Source organism: Apium graveolens, chromosome 9 (genome assembly GCF_009905375.1).
Source record: "Apium graveolens cultivar Ventura chromosome 9, ASM990537v1, whole genome shotgun sequence".
In the NCBI taxonomy this organism is placed as follows: Eukaryota; Viridiplantae; Streptophyta; class Magnoliopsida; order Apiales; family Apiaceae; genus Apium; species Apium graveolens.
This window is the reverse complement of record NC_133655.1, coordinates 129,137,963-129,154,954: the sequence shown is the minus strand read 5'-3', so window position 1 is coordinate 129,154,954 and position 16,992 is coordinate 129,137,963. Positions and strand designations below refer to the sequence as shown.

The following is a 16,992-nucleotide window of genomic DNA, read 5'->3' as shown; positions in this document are numbered from 1 at the left end:
CATGGATCCTGCGGTGGGTTTCGAAAATTCTATTTTTTTTTACGTTTTTAATTACTGTTTCTGTTGCGTTTATGTGCTCGAAACTCAACAGTTACTTGGCTGAATGCACTTTTTAAGGACATGGGTCTCAAAGATTTACCCCATATTGTGTTGTATTGTTATAATCAAGTTGCGGTATCTCTGGCTGTTAATCATATACTACATGAATGTATGAATCATATTGAAGTGGATTGTGACTATATCCGCAGCAAGTTTAAGTCTAGATTATTGATTACGCAGCTTGTTCCGTCTAACCTTCAGTTAGCAGATGTCCTTAACAAGTCCTTGCCTGTTAAACAACACAAGTTCATGACCACCAAGCTAGCTTATTCTGGATCATTGAACACATCATGTTTCGTCTCACCTTTAGTTAGCAGTTGTTCTTACCAAGTCCTTGCATGTTAAACAATACAAGTTCCGGACCACCAAGCTTGGAGCTTTATCACCTGCAGCTCCGCTTTAGGGGGTGTGTCACGATAGTGTCAATTGATTTTATATGTGGAAGGTTATAGATTACAGTTGAGTCTGTCATTCTGTTACTAGTTCAAATGTACAAATAGACACATTGTTGTACTCACTTGTCATTGAGAATGTAACAAATCAATTTCACATATTCATCTCTCTAAATTGCAATATATACATACAATTACAAAAGTCAACATATCGGGATATCATGTGTGTGTAAAGAAATTACAAGTAATTGGCTATTCTTAAATGAAAATAGAATATATTTTAAAAGAAACCAAAATTAGAAATAATACCCGGAATTTAATAATTTTTTTGTATGAATTCTATGATGATCTTTCCAATGTTCCTTGTTTTATTTACCTATAGGGACAGGTAACACCAACATTCTGTTGTGTTTTTATATGTTTATGAATGGTTTAAAAGGATCAAAATAAGAAGAAGATAGACTGAAATTACAATGTGTGTATTACTTAAAAGAGATCTGCTTATATAGGCAGATTGATACATAGAAAATGAACAGATTTTCTGAACTTCCCAAAATACAAGGCTACTAAATAAGATACATGAACAGCATCATTCGTGTATTTAAATTTCCAAGAGATAAACCAAATAGATTTGAGATTATAGTCAACAAATTCCTTCCTTAATCTCGAATCTGATTTCCATTCTTCATCCCTATCATCTCCATGAATTTGTAGAGCAGAAGTTTTGATAAAGGTTTTGTAAACATATCAGCAATTTGATCACGACTTTTTACATGAATTAACTTCACCTTCTTCTCGGCCACCTTCTCTCGGATAAAATGAAACCTCACATCAATATGTTTGCTTCGTTCATGATGTACCGGATTCTTTGCTAATTCAATGGCTGACTTGATATCCATCTTGATCTCTATTGCCTCATTTTGTGGAAGATCAAGTTCTTTAAGAAAATTTTTCAGCCATATTGCATGACATACACACCAGGAAGCAGCTACATACTCTGCTTCACATGTTGACAAGGTCACTATGGGTTGTTTCTTTGATTGCCATGTAAATGCAGTATCTCCGATATAAAACACATAGCCAGATGTGCTTTTTCTGTCATCTATGTCTCCGCACCAATCTGAATCTGTATATGCCCTTAGTTTGTATTCTTTTGACTTTGAGAAAAACAAGCCCATTCCTTTGCTTCCCTGAATGTATTGTAAAATCCTCTTTGCTGCTTTCCAATGTGAACTCCTTGGTTCCTCCATAAATCTACTAACCATGCCAACACTGAATGCTAAATCAGGTCTTGTACAACACAAATATCGTAAACATCCTATGAGACTCCTATATCTGGTTTGATCCACTCGACTTCCTCCTTCTGCTTTTGACAATCTTGCACCAGGCTCCATTGGTGTAGAAATTGGTTTACAATTTTCCATCCTGAATTTCCTTAGAATATCATCTGCATACCTTTCTTGAGACAAAAATATGCCTGATGCAGTCTGTTTTATCTCCAAACCCAAAAAATATTTTAACAGACCAAGATCTGTCATCTCAAATTCAAGTGTCATATCCTTTTTGAACTCATCAATAAGCTTTTGACAATTACCCATAAAAATCAAGTCATCAACGTATAAAGCAACAATTAAAATTTTACCTTCGACCTTCTTTACATAAACTGAATGCTCATAAGGACATTGTTTAAATCCCTTTCTCTTGAGGTATCCATCTATTCTGAAATTCCAAGTCCGTGGCGCTTGTTTTAAACCGTATAGTGCTTTCTTTAACTTTAGGACTTTCCTTTCTTCTCCGACTTTTTTATAACCTGGAGGTTGTTTGACGTACACCTCCTCTTCAAGAATTCCATTTAGAAACGCTGATTTTACGTCCATCTGGTAAATAGGCCAATTATATTGAGCAGCTTGTGAAATAAGTAGTCTGATGCTTTCCATCCTTGCTACGGGAGCAAATACTTCGTCATAATCTATCCCTGCCTTTTGTTTGTAGCCTTTCACTACTAAACGTGCCTTATGTTTTTTTATTGCTCCATTCTTCTTCTTTTTATAAACCCACTTTACATCTAAAGGCTTGTGACCTTTTGGCAAATCGACAAGCTCCCAAGTCATGTTCCTCTTTATTGCTTCAATCTCTTCATCCATAGCATTTTTCCAACTTTCTTCTTGTACAGCTTCTTCAAAACTTAAATTTTCTGCATCCGCCATAAAACATATTAGCTGCACTTCATTAGTCTCATCATAGATATCTTGCAGACTTCTCATTTTTTGATTCTCTTCTTCTTCATCAGATGATGTACCCTCTTCTCTAACAGCATCTGAATTTGTTGTCTCATCTGTTTCTGTATCGGAAGAGATTGACCCTTTTTGGAATGAAACAGACGCCTTTTCTGATTTTAAATTTTCTGCAGTGTTTGTTGTCTTCTTCCAATCCCATGAGTCTGCCTCTTTTATGAGAACGTCCCTGCTGACTACAACCCTATTTTGATCTGGATCAAAAAGCTTGTATCCTTTTGTCTTCTGATCATATCCGATGAACACCAATTTCTTACTTTTATCGTCAAGTTTGCTTCTTTTCTGATCAGGTACATGCATATAAGCTATACTGCCAAACACCTTCATGTGTTGTGCGGTTGGTTTCCTTCCATTCCACATTTCTTGTGGTGTTTTATTTCCTAGCTTGGAATGTATACATCTATTTTGAATATAAACAGCGCACTGCACTGCCTCTGCCCAAAACTCCATTGGCATTTCCTTATTTTTCAACATAGATCTAACCATATCCATGATGGTTCTATTTTTCCTTTCCGCAATTCCGTTTTGCTGAGGAGAATATGGTGCCGTCAAGAATCTTCTAATTCCATGTTCCTCACAAAATAAATTGAATTCTTTGGAAGTGAACTCGCCTCCATTAGTGGAATTGGAGTCTGTGTATGTGATGAACCTCCAGCCATGCTTCTCCTTCACCTATGCTCTGATACCAATTTGTTGTGTTTTTATATGTTTATGAATGGTTTAAAAGGATCAAAATAAGAAGAAGATAGACTGAAATTACAATGTGTGTATTACTTAAAAGAGATCTGCTTATATAGGCAGATTGATACATAGAAAATGAACAGATTTTCTGAACTTCCCAAAATACAAGGCTACTAAATAAGATACATGAACAGCATCATTCGTGTATTTAAATTTCCAAGAGATAAACCAAATAGATTTGAGATTATAGTCAACACATTCCCCCGACATCTATTATATGACGGAGATGGCCTGTCTGGAAAATCAATTATGGTGATGAGTCAATCAGAAAATGTTTTACTAATATCACTAATGGGCCTATAGTTGATCATACAAACTCTCTGAAATTACTGCTTTAGTAAGGACGATCATTCTAAATACATCAATATTCTTCTCCTTGCTCAATCCACTTTTACCAGTAAGATCTTCAACGATTATTCATGCAAGGGTAAGTCTCTTGTGGAAAAAAAAGCTACACTAGTGTATCACACAAATACACATATATCTTGTCTTGCACTAAGTCGAGAGTTTTCACACAAATAGCCTCTCTATTTTTCGAAATATGGCATGTTCTACGTGTATCTTACCCTTACCAAGCCAATGCTGAATGCGTTTGGTTTGAAATTGTATATGAATTTGTTAGCTTAATTTGTTTTTCATAATTCTCTTTTTAAATATTAGAGCCTTTTTTATATATAAAAAACATAAATTTATTTATTTATTTTTTCCAAAAATGCGTTTTTAGTTTCTATTTACAAAAATACAAATTTTCAAAAATCTTTTGCAAAAATACAGTTTACAACCCTGTACAAACTTGAATGCAAATACATGTAACCTTCTATCTAACAAAAAAAAAGTTAGTTATTTTTAGAAAACATAAAAAATAATGTATATATGATTATTTTTGGTTGTATATTGTATTTTTACAATTATTTCAAAACAAAATAAAATCACAAACAAACTTTAAAAATGTAGCTTATTCGATAATTTCTCTATTCTCAGCATACACTTAGTTCAAATTGTTAGGAGGAAACACACACATATTCGAGATTCATATCTACCAATACAAAGTACGCACACAAACTCATAACAATATATTTGACGTGGAGAACTCACGTCCCAACTTGTATTATTAATCAAAATAATTATCAATAATATATCAATACATAAAAATTGTCTACATAATCTGATTACAATAATAATTGTCTACTCATATAATTATTACTCATCCTCATTATGATAATAATTATCAACACATACAGTTATTACCCAATCCAATTATGTTTTATATTATTAAGCTCATATCACATATTGGGTTTAAGCCCCAACACAAATATACAAGACTGAGTTTTGTGGACTTGGGATGTTTTCATGTGTATGATAAATTGCAAATTCCTAATCAATCAACGGTGGCAAGGAGATTGGGCCTTATACCAGGAGCTTATTAGTGTATCAGTGTACAATTATTCAAAACTTGCGTTGTATTACAACACTTAGAGGGAAAAGTTTCAGACTTTCTTGTTACTGAAAATTTGTTCGCCACCAATCCTATTCTGGGTGTAAAAAATTACAAAATTCATATTAAAATTTTATCACAAATGGAATAATACAAACACACTGACTGAAAGATTATCCTTTACAGTTTTGGTACGATTGAAATCAAGTTTAAATTTAATCTGTTAATCTCGTAATTGCTTCTTCCGCAACATCTCAATCTCGAATATCAAGTCTAAAGCAAGAATTGGTATGATCACAACTGAGATTCACAAAGAGCAAACTAGTGAAACACTAAACAAGTTGCAAGTCTGGAGTTCAAAAAAGTTGGAAGATGTATTCAAGCTTTGGTCAGCTACCACCAATACGTACGTAGAAATCACGAGATCGATAAGCAATCATCTATGTATCCACCTTAACGTTGCGTCCTAATCGTATAATTAGGGCCTTTCATTTCTAAGCTTGCATGCAGATTGTTTAACTAAAATAATTCCTTTAGAAATGTTTAGAAGTTTCAGGCAACAACAACCTTTCATTCGCCACATACATAATGAAACCAATTATACTCTTAATAATTAACATCCTTGTAATGATATATAAGGTTAAGGATTGTCTACACGTGAGTTGCAAATCAGATGCTCTGACTTTGCTTAGGAACGACATCTGCAGAAACAAAACCAAGAGGGGTTGAATACTTCTAATAAATATAATCAGTCTCGTTACATCGCTATTCTAATGTTAGTGTATTCTTAAAACTAATATTAATATATTTTTTTCCTGGATCAAATAGAAAAAATAGTATTAGTATTTTTCTTTCTTTTTTAAAAAAAATACTAATATTTTTTCTATTTGAGCCGGAAAAAAAGTATTTATATTTTAATTTAATAGATATTATGTTTTGAATTAAGATCGGCATACATCTTATCTTTCTCCCACCCTTCTTTGAGCATGATATACCAGAGTTTATTTGATTTAGTTTAGTAATTTAATTACTCAGCAAAATAGAGATGAATCCTTCACTGGCCTGTATTCCTGCAACATTCACTAATCAAATTTAGTTACAAACAACAGTTTCTATTCAGTTTAACATTAATTATTCCTAAATTCCTTTTTTTAAATTTGCTTTGTTCTGTCGACCTGTTATTAATCTATATTCTTTATTAATTTATTAATAATATAGAACACTGGATATTATCTAATATGTAAGTAGTGGCAACAAACAATCTCCAAAACAATATGATGACCATATATGGTACTAGTATTTATGAATGTATGATCAGAATCACATAGGGCACTTATGATTCACCTAATTTAAAGACGAAAAAGACTGCTTTTGTTTTGAGCCCTTCATGAAAAATCCATCACCTTCATGATTAATCTTCACACTTGAAAGTGAACACTGACATGTGAGTTCTCTTGGTCCACCAAAATGCATTTGAACAAACCCAAACATCTCACTATAAATACATCCTCCAACTCTCTTCTCCATAACATAATCTTGATCATATCAAACTCTTCCCCAAGTACCTCCTAACTGAAACATCTATATATCGTTTACATTTTCCATTGAGTCTCAATTATAATGGCACCACATGGAGAGTCCCTTGTCAGCTCATATGCACGTTCCAGCAACACAATGAAGCCGCCAAGACTCTCATCATCCGTAACTACTGGCCTCAAACGAAGTGTATCAGACGTCTCATACGAGCTAAGCAAAGAAGACCTAGACACAAACACGAAAGCATTACCTCCAATATGTGAAGTGGAGGATGCAAGATGTGAATGTTGTGGCATGACAGAAGAGTGTACGTTGGAGTACATAGAGCAAATACGCGAGAAGTTCATGGGGAAATGGATTTGTGGATTGTGCACAGAGGCAGTGAAAGAAGAGATGAGTAAAAATGGAGGAAAAAGAGAGGAAGCATTGAACAGTCATATGGGTGCATGTGTTAGGTTTAACAAGTTCGGGAGAGCTTATCCGGTTTTATACCAAGCCCAGGCGATGAGAGAGATCTTGAAGAAGGCTAGAGCAGAAGGAAGAGGAGTGAGAGCCAAGTCTATGAATTATAGGGATAATGGAGGGCTTAAGAAAGGCGGCATTGCGAGGAGCACCAGTTGTATTCCGGCCATCACCAGAGAGATGAATGACCTCAAAGTAGCTAAATAACCAACTACAAGTTGTGAAATGCTGTCCCTATGTTTAAGAAAAAAACAATGCAACTCGATACAAATGTTACAACCTTTTGCTCTTTTGTAACTTTATTATAAATCTTACATTGTCGTTACTGTAATGTCTGTTATTTAACTCCTGGCAATAAAAATGTAAATAATCCCTTTTTGTTATAAAATAATTGATGCAAGTCATCATATTATTCAAAATTTGATTACTTATCCATCGTTATGTATTCTTTTAATCCGTATCGTTTCATACTTTGATGTTTATGGCTCTAATCCTACTTGCAAAGATGATTTGATGTTTGACAATATTCCACAAGTATATGGCTCTAATGTTCTCCACAACTGAAATACTTAAGTTGTATATGGTTCAGGATTATCTACAAAGCCATTTAAATTTAATTCATCTTTTAAATGAATTGTTCTATCATGTCGGAATAAAAACATGAAACTGTTAGAACTTAAATAAAATGGTACATGTAATTTTCAACATGTGTTCTGATGATTTAGACATCGACAGCTATTTGTACCTTGTCCCTGCTCTATTTCTATCTCTCGCTTATAAACTCGTAATACAATTTTAAAATTGACCATCTCTGGCCTTTGCTCTTATTAAAATCACCAGTCTACCCTGGCATTCTCATACCTTGGTTTTTGTACAACCACCAAGACTCGCGTCATTAGAAACTACTTCCCTCAAAACGAAGAACCTCATATGTCTCCTTGATGCTGAGTAAAGAAGATATAAGCAAAAAAACAAAATCATTACCTCCAATGTCTGGAGTGCAAGATGCAAGATATATATATGTTGTGGCATGACAGAAAAATGTTTACTAGAGCAGATAGAGCGCATGTGACAAGTTTGTGGGATCGCTGGCGGAGGCACCGAGGCAGTTTGTTGCTCGATTACCTCCTATAAACTTTCTTTATTAACTAAATAAATAACACTCCTCTAAAAATATAGAGGAAAAAGGGTAAACATTGAATACTCATGTTTTGGGTTTATAAAGGGGCAGCTTATCCCGTTTAGTGTCGAGCCCCTGACAATGATTATGTCTTGGAGAAGGCTATAGCAGAAGGAAGAGGGCTCAGAGCCAAGTTTACTATTCATAGGGCCAACGGAGAGCGCAGGGAGCTCCGGCTGTATTTCCATTTATTATTGGACAAAAGAATGACCCTAGAAGTAGATGACCTCATCTTCTCCCTCTCATATGCAAACTTCTATAGTTGACCAAAACTTTTGGGCAAGCTTTTCTGTGTTTGCCTAAGGTCATGCCCTCTCTCATATGGCATAAACTGACACACGGACTCCGTTACTTGCAAAGCTATAACATGGCTAGAAATGAAAATAGATTAAAGCATCATAACAGGGAACATTATATTCCCAAGTGCCATGAAATATACTTAACATCCTACATCAGAAGCCGACTGACCAGGCTTCAGGTTTTCATAGGTAGCATAGTTTCCAACAAAGCAAAGGGAAATGGTTTAGAGTTTCGATAGTCTTCTACTCATTAATACAGATGGTCAAACAAACGACCAATTCATAAACATAAAGCAAATGCATTGAGCATTCTCATCTTCATTCAGCACTTTCCAGGCCACTGCTCTTTCATAAGAAACCGGTCTTCCCATGCTTGACAAGCATATTCCACCTTGAAGGCAAGCAAAGCCCTGGTCAAATGAATAAACACCAAAGAAACAAACATCAGATATCATCAATGTTCAATTTACAAAGAACAGATAATAAAACTCAATTTCCCTGTCCAATTGAATATGAAAAGATTTATCAACAAAAGCAAACTAGAAACTAGCATCCTACATAGATCATACGCTACTATGTTTTTATCATTAAAAATGATATTAATGTCATTCCAGGTTTCAAAAGAATATGTTCTTTTCCTGTCATGCATGATCTCAGTAATTACATAAAATATATCTAGTTTTATCAAGCACTAAAACCTATGTGCAAATCGAAGAGATTTAAACTGCTAACCTGCTGCATTATCTGTGGGAACTCAGAACTGAGATTTCTTTTTCCATGATCGTCAAATATTTTTTCTAAAGTTATATCCTGAAGTGCAGCTAAAGTTGTCTCGAGCATGTCAACACCAGCCTGGTTTCCAAAGGTAAAAACTGGCGAAGCCTGCAAGAAATTTCCAAATTTATCGTAACCAAGTACAGACAGATTCGAGCAAATTAATGCAAGTGCTGGAATCATTCCATTACCACTAAAGCCAACTTCAGAATTATTTTATCTAGGCGAGGCAAATAGAAGTAAACAAAAGCCGATATTGTTTAAAACTTTGGGAGTATACAAATCATTTTAAAAAATGCACTAAAGGGACATGGCAACATAAATACCCTGGATTAAAGTCCAGAAGAGAATTCATGAACACAGGGATAGAATCAACCTAAAAAATGTCAAGCAGAATGAATGAGGCAGAGTAAATGATACCTTTAAGGAGCAGCACATAACTGCATCCGGATGGTGCCATAGAGACTTGAGAATCGATTCACTTCCTACACCAGATTTAAGTAGCTCCACACCAAGGTAACACCTACAATGGTCAACATATCCTTAAAACTCAACGAAGAAAATAAAAAGCTTATCCTGAAAACCTCCTATTTGGCAAAAAGCTAGTGTAGATTCTCTTCAAATTGAAGCATCTTACACTGATATGTGTAAAAACATTAACTTAAACTAACAGATATGTAAAATGCCTGAAGTGGAGCCTTCGAGTTCTACTTCAGGCATACAAAGGATCTTCTGTACAGTTATATTAACAAAAAAGCACTTGTCTGCACCTAAAGTAGGGAAATCCAAACCCTTCAATTCTGTAATAACAAGTTATATCTTGTTAATTTAAGTCAAGTTGTTGGATTCTATTCCTATCCAAATAGCATTTAGATGGTCACGCTTCAAGAACATCTCAACCTACTATAATTCATTTTATTTTTTTGCTAAATCCCTACTATAAATGTTACGAACAAAGTTCTAGGAAAAAATCTCACGCATAAAGCTACAGACGTCAACCTATATATACTGACTATAATGAAAACATATGACAAACCTGTAACTCTGGCAGATCCAACGAGCTAATGTCTGCGCCTCTGGAGGTCCCAGCTGTGGCCGAAGACCACCGTTTCCATCAAGGCGAGATGGAGAAAGAGCCAGTGCAACCCTCTGAACTGATGCTATAATGCTGCGAACATATTGCCGAGCCATTGAAGCTACATTTTCTTGCATGTGACTCTCGAATGCAAATTCAAATGCTATTGTCATGACAGATCTTGTACTACCACTAGCAGCAGTATAATTATTGCAAGCTTTATTTCCCGCTGAACCAATCTCAAGAGCAGAAGCAAGATCAAGGGTGCGGTTAGGACTAGATGCTTCCTGAAAAATATCGAACTTTTAGCACAAGTTGAAGAGAGATGTAGAGGGCTTTAAAAAATATTTAAGAAAGAGAATGATGATAACTCATACTCATGAGTGCGCAGAAAAAGAGATAAAGAGATTTTAAAACCAACCTTTCCAGTATCAAGAGGAATGATTCGAAAACCAGAAGGCAAAAGAGGTGCATCATCAGCAAAAGATGCATCTATTGGAGCAAATATAAGTTCAGCACAGGTTCCAACTGCATTTTCATCCATCCCACTGCACATCTGTTTAAAAAAGAAGGGCATCAAACATCTCGGAAGTGTTAATTACAAACAAAATCTTTAACAGGCCACAATCACATATATACTGATAAAAAAGCTGCCTATAAAACTGCGCAATTTAGAAAAAAACAGAGAGCCTCCCCTGCCCCGAGGAAAGAAGCATAGGGGTTACAATGTCATCATGACACAGCATTGATAAGGTGCGCCAAGACACCATGGCCGATTGGCGATAGTCAATAACGCATATGATGACAATATAGTGGTTACCATATAAAAAGAAAAATAATGCAGACATGTGTTTCGAAAATATTATATGGTTAGGCAGTTAGTAGTGTTTTAATATTCCAGACATATCACATATATATACCTGATAAAAAAAATCTTAGTATCCAACATTGTAAATATATCATTTCCAACTGTTAACCAGATATCCATTGTAAGATATTCATTTGTTTATTATAGATGGAATATATTGCCCAAAAAATGGATCCAGGACAACCAGGATATATGGGCGGAGCATGACAACCAGGACGCCAAGTCATTGCAATGGTGATATAAATATAGATACAAATATTTGTTTCTATGTGCATTTGGTAAGGCATTTGCAGGGTGAAGAGCGTTAAAAAACAATCCAAGTAACACTTGAATTCCGAAGACATGTTATGCCATTTATCATTCATACAACTATTTCTCTTCACTATTATTTTGCACTTCATTAAACAAAGATTGTGAACCATACCCTTTTAAATGGGTTTTACAATTTGATCTAGCATGCAAGCTTGACCACATATGAACCAAACAAACCACGAAGTATGCAAAAGAACAAGCAGCCTAAAAGAGCATACCTGTAGAAGAAACATGTCTCTGCCCATTATTGCCTCCTCAGGACAGTGACCAGCACCTTCCAACTTAATTACCTCCAGTAGCTACAGCACACACAGATGAACATATTCAGCAAACTTATATAAGCTGCAAGACAATAATGAAAGAAAAAATTGTAGCTAAACAAGAAATACTTAACCTCTTCGTGCTCAATAGTGTGAGCTAGTGGCAGAATAACTTGACCCCCATAATTCCCAATTCGAGAGCCTGGTAAGCTGCAAGGGCCAACTTTAACAGCTGCAGCAGAGTATGCATCAATATTAGTGTCTGCCCATTCTGACCTGTGCTCTCGGAGAAACCTAAGGAGTATTGCAGGAGGCACATTCTGAAAAAAAATATATGTATATCAGTAAAAGCTAATAAGAAATCTCTAATATGTAGACATCAGTTACTCTAAAGTTCGTACAACAATCTATATAACAAAGAGGAAGCATAGCACGGTATATACAAAAAAAAATCTCTGGAATTATCATCTGTTTTAAGCTTTCAGCCACTACAGCCAACTGTAAGCAATAAGGCGTCTCTGTAAAATTAATCAAACATAACAAAGCACAGCAAAAAATGTTACTCTTTAAATGCCTCAAAGCCCTAATATTTATTGAATCTACAAACGAATTCAAATAAATTTCAAAATGTACACTTAAATCTAGGAGCATAATTTAAATGAAGCTGGTAAGTAGCTGACCTGTAAAAGCATGGATGCTTTTGCACACAACACTCCGTTGCTGACTGGCGTAAACCCATTATTGAACGACAGATTCAAACCCATTAGCTTGTCGGGTGAAGAGTTCACAAGGATAGTAACATCATCCATGCCCTCAGTTCCCATCAATGCCCAACCCTCATCAGTAAACCCATTAAGGGCCTCGTTAAAACCTCTGCCACAACAAATAAATCAGAGAGCCAAGCAGACATAATGCATGCATGTTGTGAGAGAAGCAAGATCGACATACTTGTTCAGCCTTTGGCTAAGAGCCCGTAGGGCTACAGGCCGTTGGCCCCAATTTGAAGCACAAGACTGGGAAGCCTCCTGAGCTATCTGTCTCAGTTGACGTAAAGCCTGCAAGATAAGGAAGGCAAAGGATTAGAACAAAATAACAAGTCAAAATAGCTGCAGTAAGAATCAGTAAAAAACTGAATAAATTCACACCGTCATCGTCGTCTTCTGAGCAAGCACTGTTGAGGATTCATACAGAGGACGCAATACTTCAGGCACGCTCCAAGCCTAGTAAATGACAGAATCAAAGTCATGTTCATCATAATTAATGGGAAGAATGAGACCCACTAAAAAGGTCAAATAGCAAGTGATGCAGCTCTTTCACCTCCAAATTCATATGATCAACAATGTGAATAATTGAACCACCTCCTTCGCAAGGTCTAATCAGGTAACCACTGGGAAACATTTCAGCTCGCACAAAATTTTGCACAGGTGGCATGCTTGGACCATTTTGAGTATTGGTAAGTGATCTCTCACAGACCTGGAAACAATTTAAAAATATGGAATATTGTGTAAATTAAAAGCAGAGACAGTTATCCTATATAAAGTACCAAAAAACAATGATGTTCTTTAGAATATGAATTATTGTACAGTCTTACCACAAGACTGCCATCCTCCATAACAGAAGTATAGCGCAACAACCAAAAGTCACGAGCTGGGGCCAAAGTAGTTGGCGCATACAGCTACAAAAATAGCATTGAGAGACTCAATAAATAATATGAACATTTAAAAGTCTTACCACATCCATATTTAACAAAACAATTTAATCCTACGTACCTGCATGTATAGTAATTCTATGGTTCCACCATTGGCAGTGGGAAGCACGTTCAGGACATCAACAGCTCGGCAATCGCGGAACCATGATGGCCGATCCTTAAGGATCTCTGCGACCTGCGAGGGGTAATTTAATCCCAAAAATTCTGAAAAGATCACAACTAAAAGATAAAACTGGAGTTACTGACTTACCCTTGTGGGCTCTAGACCCACCAGGCCACAGGCACGTGCTGCCACACCAGGGCAACCATGAGATATAGCAACGATTCCAATGGAATCCGGACCAGGCTGTGAAAAATAGTTAAATTAAGCTCATCGATCACTGAGGTAATAATTATTTTTTTAACTGAGGTAATAGTTCTCTCAGTCATTTCTGATTGTTTAGAGGAGATCGGAAAATTCCTTAGCATACAGAGTTCTAGCTATAAGAGAATCTGTTTACCCTTCAATCCAGAAACATTTACTAATTTTCAAATCTCAATGTATCCATTTTACCAAGAAAAGGATGCATTAATACTCAAAGTTTAATCCCAGTACTACACGTTGCATAATCTCAATGCTGCATGTACAAATAACAACAAAAAGGAAGTACTGTGCATAAACTCTGCAAATTACTCAATGGGAATATTGAACATGAAAAAAAAGACTCCAGAAAAGAATGACAGTTTTATATCATATTCTGGTTCAATAAATTAATTATTTAAATCAATATCTTGTTACATACCGGTATACTTTCTAAATAAATATATTATAATGAAAGACTGAACCCTTATCAATAACTACGCGCCAAGTGATAATAAAGAAATTAATTATAACTTGCAATGCAGCACCATAAAAAGCAACAAGAATTTATACAACATGCCCAGCCCTAAAAACAAATGTAATTTACCTTCATTCCAGGCATTTGGACCCACTCTACAGCGGTTCCAGTAGCCTTTGAAAGAAACTCTGTTAAAGTTTCTTCTGCAATGGACAAAAGCCTGAAAAAATAATTAAAAAAAATATGACACACACGAGGTAATCACAAAGCCCCATTACAAATTATTCAGCAGCCATAAGAACACTAACCCTGCAGGACTAGCATCCCTGGGGGGATGCTGAGGAGTCATGTGGTGTTGACCACTAGTCACCACTGATTCACAACTGGTGTCTTTAGTAGGAAGCCCACTCTGCAATATATAACCATAAATAAAAAGTTACATTTCTTATCAAAAAAATTTTGAGCAACTCAGGAATAAATCATAGAATGGCTTTAAAGAATCTCACATTTTGAGTATGTTGGCGAAAGTAGCCATTATCATACACCAAATGAGACACTTGTTTCTGCAACCTATCATTCTCCTCCATCAAAAGCTTGTTCATGGCAGTAAGCTTCCTGTTCACAGCTTGAAGTCTTGATGCCTCTTTCCTCTGTTTCTCTCTGCATCTGTACATCAATAAACATGCCATTGACATCACAAACAACTACTCAAACTAACAAAACAACATTAAAAATGTAAATACAAACACACACGCAAACATAAAATATAAAGATTTATGTACCTCCTATTCTGAAACCAGACTTTAATCTGTTTAGGCTCAATGTTTGACAAAATGGGGCATTCTCTAATGAGCTGCTGACGCCTAATAGAACTGGGCTTGGGACACTCATGATAGAGACGCTCAAGAGCTTCAACCTGCTCAGGTGTGTAACGGACATACTTTCCATTATCCATCACTCCCTTACCATCCTTGCAGGACATACTCATCATCCTTTTTTCAAACTTCTCAAAATCCAATCTTTTTAATACCCAACTTCTCAAACTCCAATCTTAACAATACCCAACTTCTCAAAATCCAATCTTTTAAAAAACCCCAGCTTAAATTAACTTAAATTACTAAAAAAAATTCTCAAAGACGAATGATCAAACAGTTGGCAGGTATATTAACAAAACATACAAGGCCATCTATAACACCCTCTGAAACATACTTAACAAGCTCTAATAAACTAAGGGAGCAAAGAGAATGTCTTGATATATAATAACTTATAGAGTTTCAAGAAACTGCATAGAAACTAGAAATATTTGAGTCTAAAACTATAAAAAGATGAGATCTTGAAGCAAGCTACATCATAGTTATTGGTTTAAATTTGACCCGAATCGTGCCCAATCTTTGAAACATAGTGGAATGATGTAAATATATTAAATGAAGGAGAGAAGATACGTTGAAAGAGAAAACCCTAATTTGAGTAAATGAGGTTAAATTGAAATGTCGGAGGAGTAGTAGTGTAATAATAGGGTCTATGCTCCCGGTGTGTTATTACTATTATTTTGTTCACTGCTGTTCTTTCCATCAGTAATTTGCGGTGCACCCCATCAAATACATGAGCTTATCGGGTTTTTTCACGCATATTATTCGCGAAAATGAGTAACCAAAGGCGTAATACATGATTTTGAATAAACGAGTTCTTTCATATATATTAGACATGAAAACGAGTAACACTTATTTTTTTCGTGTTCTGCACGCGAAACATAAAACAATCCATAAGCAAATGCAGAACATTTAACCGATATATAAAAAAATAATTTATATCCTCCCTGTTACCGCTAAAATTTGTATTGTAAATATTTTGTGGTGTAAATGTACAATGTCAGCTATTTTACCAAAATGCCACCTTTGATGCATGCACTTTGGTAAATGGGAAAGCAATGGCAAATATGTAAATAAGAGGTGAAAGAGGGGGCGGATATGAAGGTGGCAGTTAGGGGAAAGGTAAAAAAGGCGAGCATGGGAAGGGGGCTAGGCATGGGGACACACAAGAAACAAGACACAATGATTACTAAGTTTGCATGCGCCTGCCCCTCGATTCTCTCTCCCATTATTGCTTTCTCCCCCTGCTTCATCTACCTCCCTCCCTCTTTTCACTTCCCATAGTTTTTTTTTTTAATTTTCTTGGTTATGCTGTGATTTTGTTTTAGAACTCCAACTTTCAAATGAACACATTAATTTGTGTATAAAATTTGAGATTGACTCGTTTAAATAAATTTGATTCGATTTATTTACTTAAACGAGCCGTCTGTGAACATGAAAATGAGCACGAATAGTTAAATAAGTCAAGTCGAGTTTTATGTATATTCAGCTCGGACTCGAATTAAATTTCGCTCAAATTCGGCTCGAACTTGATAACTCGAGTCGGCTCGAATAAAATTTATATATATATAACAAATAATAAATATTTACTAAACACTTGTATAAACTTTTTTAATTAAAAGTTAAGATATATTTGGGGGAAATACTAAGGTCATCTCTCACCTATAAATATTATAATACTGGTATTAATCTTAGGTATTATATATTATATTCTTGTTCCTACACCCGTATTTTATTTCATTTTGATTTTTTTTCAAATTTAAATTTTTATAAAAATGGTATTTGTAATATCATATTCAAATTATTTTTATTAATATATAATCTTTCTGTTAAAATCATTTTTAATTAATATTTATATGAACAATAGTGT

General features: G+C 35.3%; 2 protein-coding genes across 2 annotated transcripts; one reads left to right on the top strand and one right to left on the bottom strand.

The window, feature by feature from the left end:
• Positions 1 to 6,581: 6,581 nt before the first annotated feature.
• Positions 6,582 to 7,166, top strand: LOC141685562 (uncharacterized). The gene has a single exon (XM_074490656.1). The coding sequence runs from the start codon at positions 6,582 to 6,584 to the stop codon at positions 7,164 to 7,166; it is 585 nt and encodes a 194-aa protein (XP_074346757.1).
• Positions 7,167 to 8,533: 1,367 nt separating this feature from the next.
• LOC141683499 (homeobox-leucine zipper protein ATHB-15-like) lies at positions 8,534 to 15,810 on the bottom strand. Its single transcript, XM_074488235.1, has 18 exons — positions 15,036 to 15,810; positions 14,760 to 14,919; positions 14,562 to 14,662; positions 14,383 to 14,473; positions 13,686 to 13,781; positions 13,497 to 13,610; positions 13,319 to 13,402; positions 13,045 to 13,200; positions 12,873 to 12,947; positions 12,676 to 12,782; positions 12,408 to 12,600; positions 11,862 to 12,047; positions 11,686 to 11,766; positions 10,709 to 10,843; positions 10,249 to 10,574; positions 9,633 to 9,735; positions 9,171 to 9,320; positions 8,534 to 8,848 (listed from the first exon to the last, which is right to left on the bottom strand). The coding sequence occupies exons 1-18, from the start codon at positions 15,242 to 15,244 to the stop codon at positions 8,702 to 8,704; spliced, it is 2,514 nt and encodes an 837-aa protein (XP_074344336.1). The 5' UTR covers positions 15,245 to 15,810; the 3' UTR covers positions 8,534 to 8,701.
• Positions 15,811 to 16,992: the final 1,182 nt, after the last annotated feature.